Source organism: Trichosurus vulpecula, chromosome 6, assembly GCF_011100635.1.
Source record: "Trichosurus vulpecula isolate mTriVul1 chromosome 6, mTriVul1.pri, whole genome shotgun sequence".
Classification (NCBI taxonomy): domain Eukaryota; kingdom Metazoa; phylum Chordata; class Mammalia; order Diprotodontia; family Phalangeridae; genus Trichosurus; species Trichosurus vulpecula.
The window spans coordinates 267,826,378-267,830,611 of NC_050578.1; the positions used below are offsets into that span (position 1 = coordinate 267,826,378).

The 4,234-nt window shown below is 45.4% G+C and overlaps 1 protein-coding gene across 1 annotated transcript; it reads right to left on the bottom strand.

Annotated features, from left to right (window-relative positions):
* Positions 1 to 887: 887 nt before the first annotated feature.
* LOC118852879 (olfactory receptor 6Q1) lies at positions 888 to 1,841 on the bottom strand. The gene has a single exon (XM_036762587.1). It carries the CDS (start codon positions 1,839 to 1,841, stop codon positions 888 to 890), a length of 954 nt encoding a protein of 317 aa, XP_036618482.1.
* Between the last annotated feature and the right edge of the window lie 2,393 nt (positions 1,842 to 4,234).

The window sequence follows — 4,234 nt, forward strand, 5'->3', positions numbered from 1 at the left end:
GAACTAGGAGTGTCAAGCCTGAAGAAGAAAAGACTTAGAGGAAACATGGCAGCTGTTACCAAGGATTATTAAGTCTGATCTCACACATGTTCTTCTTAGACTCAGAGAATAGAACTAGAAGTCAAAGGTGAGAATGGCAGAGGCAGATTTTAGCTCAAGGAAAAATTTCCGTTCAACTAAAGCTTTCCAAAAAAGCAAACAGGCTGCCCTCAGGAAGTGGCAGGTTCCACATCTCTGGAAGCCTTCAAGAAAAGACTGGCTGACCATTTGTTGGGTTTGTTGTTGAGGTAACTAGGGGACATAGACGATAGAGCATCTGACTTGAAGTTAGGGAGAACTAACTTTGAATCCGGCCTTAGAGTCTTACTAGCTGACTGACCTTGGGCAGGTCATGATCTCTCTCCCCCTCAGTTTACTCATCTGTACAAATATATCACCTACTTCTCAGGGTAAAGCACCACGCAAACCATAAAGTGCAATATAAATGTTAGTGGTTATTATTTGGGATTGTTGTTTTAGGAGGGATTCTTAATTACATGGTCGCTGAGGTCTTCTGCAGTGCTGTGAGTCTTGCGTAATATCTTACAGTGCCTTATCTTTAACCCTGGTGACTTAACTTTTCAGGTCAAGGGTCCATCCACTAGACCTCCACAAGGTGGGCTGAAAAAAGCAATGAGTTTGGAGTCAGAGGAGGACCCACGTGCAAATCCCACCTCTGCTACTTGCTACCTGTGTGACCTTGGGAGAGTTAATTAACCTCTCTGGGCCTCAATTTCTAAATCTGTAAGGAAAAAAAAAAAAGATGGAGTTGGATTCAGTGAGCACTTTGGTCTCTTCCAGCTCTCAGTGTATAATCTTTTTTTCCAAAGATCTAAACCATTTGCTATTCATGACCTTTTAAACAACTTGAGCGACAAGGCTCGGCCCAGGGCCCCCTTTACCTCCTTGTTTCGGAGGCTATAGATGAGGGGGTTGAGCATGGGTGTGACGATGGAGTAGAACACTGACACCACCTTGTTGAAGTTCCTAGAGGAGGCCACCTTGGTCCGGACGTACATGAAGAAAAGCGTCCCATAGAAAAGGCTCACAACTGTCAGGTGGGCAGCACAGGTGGAGAAGGCCTTCCGGCGTTCTGCTGCCGAGCGAATGTGCAGCAGCGTCCAGACGATGTTGCCATAGGACACAGCGATGACTGTGGAGGAGGCCAGCAGCACGGCCAGTGAGATCAGAAAGTCCACTTTCTCCTTCAAGGTGACATCAGAGCAGGAGAGCGCCAACAGGGGAGATGCATCGCAGAAGAAGTGATCGATGATATTGGAGCTGCAGAACATGAGCTGTGACATGAGGTAGATGGGCAGGATCGGGGTGAGGAAACCCAGCAGCCAGGAGGCAGCAGCCAGACGGATGCAGGTACCCCAGGAGACTACAGCTGCATAACGGAGAGGCTCACAGATAGCCACATACCGGTCATAGGCCATGGCAGCGAGCAGAAAACACTCTGTGGCACCAAGGAAGGTAAAGATAAAAAGCTGGGACAAACAGCCAGCGTAGGAGATTGTCTTGCCTTCAGCTGGCCCAATGAATCCTGACAGCATCTTGGGTACAGTAACTGAAGTATACCATATTTCTAGGCAAGAAAGGTGGGTCAGAAAGAAATACATGGGCCTCTGAAGCCTGTGGTCTAGGCTTACCACAAGGATAATGGCCAAATTCTCTGCCATGGTGAATAGGTACATGATGAGGAAGAGTATGAAGAAGAGATGGCGGGTTCCTTGGATACCGGCAAAGCCCACCATGACAAATTCAGTCACCAGGGTCCAGTTCCCCGAGTAAGGTTGCATCTATGGGGTGGAGATAATGTTGATGAGGCCAAAGCCAAGCTTTCTCTGGCGTTCAATGTTCTTTGTCCTTATGTCATTATCTCTATGTCTATCTTAGAGACAGCTAGGCAGGTTGGTGGATAGAGTGCTGGACCTGGAGTCAAGAAGACCAAGTTTAAGTCTGGCCTCAGACACTAGCTCTTTCACCCTAGGCAAGTCACTTATCTTCTGTCTGCCTTGGTTTCCTCAACTGTAAAATGGGGATATTAATAGCACTTACTTCACAAGGTTGCTTTGAGGATCAAATGAGATAATAGTTGTAATAAGTGTATTAGTACAGTGCTTGGCACATAGTAGGTGCTTAATAAGTGCTTATACCCTCCCCTCCCTTCTGATTCTGTGCTTTTCAGAATGCTGTCCAATAAGCACTAGCCCATCCAGTCAGGAAATACATTTCTCATGAGGTCCCTGGCCCCAAAGGGAGGGTCTGATGGCAAGGAGCCAAAACTAAAAATTCTCACATGATAGAGGTCACATGCACATATGGAATATGTAGCATTGGAGACCAGTTGTATACAATAAAATATATAAGCGATAAGCAAATGAAGCATGCCATGTCATATTTTAGGGCTCTACGCAAAATACACAGGCTCTACCATAAATCATCTCCTGGCTAGAGCCTCCTCTCCCATTGCCCAAGGGACCTCATATGTCAGCATGGTCACTGCCCGGGTTATGCTGACATTTCTGAAAGGACCTGCTCTCACTTTGGTATCCACCTCCACCATGGAGGAGCTGGTATCCTCAGGCCCACTGGACTATAGACCCAATTCTGTGGCCCCTACCATCAGATCTGACTGAGCATCTGGAGCTTCCTGTTTACAAATTAGATGGGCATGTTCTTGTTTTCTTAAGAAGCAGGGGGCTCCCCTTCAGAAGACAAAGTTTGGTTGGCCAGCCAAGTGGCACAGGGGGAAGAGCTTGGGGCCTAGAGTCAGGAAGATGTGACTTACAATCTGGCCTCAGATATTTACTAGCTGTGTAACCCTGGACAAGTCACTTAACCTCTATTTGCCTCAATTTCTTCATCTGTAAAGTGGGGATAGTAATAACCCATCTCCTAGAGTTATTGTGAAGAGCAAACAAGATCTTTTGTAAAGTACTATATAGAGGCATTTTACTGTAGAGGGGATTCTTATTCAGGTGTGGGCTGAACTAGCTGATTTCTTCATTCCCTTCCAATGATGACGTTCTGTGATTCCCTGTCTTACCTCCTCAACTACTGCAAGCTCTAGAAGTCCTGGGGAAAGTCTTATACTTCTCTGATAGAAAAGTTCGCTTGGTTTTGGTGGCTGGAATTGAGTTAAACACAGTTCCTACATCATTGTTCCCTCTGAGGAGGCAAATCACACCTTGTCCATCCTGGCCAAGGTCCCAAGCCACTTTTACCTATGTCCAATCACAAGGCCACCACAAGGGAGACCCCCAACATGGGAGGGTGGTAGAAGAGGGAAGGGGGACTTCTTTTTCAGTCCTACATTTCTTTGACGAGCTCCTTTTCTCCTATTCTTCTTCATGGTTCCTTATTATTTATATGACATAGCCTTTCAGAGTCATTCCAACCCATGAAATGATCACAATAAAAAAACAAGGCAGCTGAATTTCTTGAAATGATTAATTATAACACTCAGTCTTGGCCTTGAGTGACAAATACACTGTCCTCCTCTGTGTAAAAAGGTGGAAGGTCATGGGTATAGAATGCTGCTTATGCTGTCAGATGTCATCACGATGTCACCTGGTCTTGAGTTACTAGAATCTTTTTGGTTGTTGTTACAGGAAGAATTCAAGGTGAGCAGAAGCAGAGAATTTGAGAGTTGAAAGTGATCTCTGGGGCAGCTAGGTGGTGCAGAGAGTAGAGCACCAGCCCTGGAGTCAGGAGGACCTGAATTCAAATCCGGCCTCAGACACTTGACACATGTACTAGCTGTGTGACCTTGGGCAAGTCACTTAACCCCAATTGCCCTGCCCAAAAAAAAAAAAACAAAAAAAGTGATCTCAGCAGCTATCTAGTCTGCCAACTCATACAACAAAAGGAAACCCCACTAGACCATGCATTCAGGAGTTATCTCGTCAAATGACAATGGTGAGGGGTTTTTTTCCATTATTATTTTGATGAGGACCCCTGGGAAGAGAGCAATGCATAAGCTGAATGAATGGATGAATGAATTTCTAGGGGTAGAGGGGGGAAGAAGTTGGAGGTCCTTCTTAAATACCCTCAAATTACACCAATACGGTAATACTCTGGATCAATCTATTCATGAATTCAACATTTATCAAGCATGTGTTGTGTAAAGAACACTCTACTAAGAATTGAAGGTAAGATACAGTTTGGATCATATGTGATCCCTCTCTTC

Excerpts from the sequence above, each read along its gene's own strand:
- LOC118852879 (XM_036762587.1), bottom strand. The coding sequence starts at position 1,841 with ATGCAACCTTACTCGGGGAACTGGACCCTGGTGACTGAATTTGTCATG.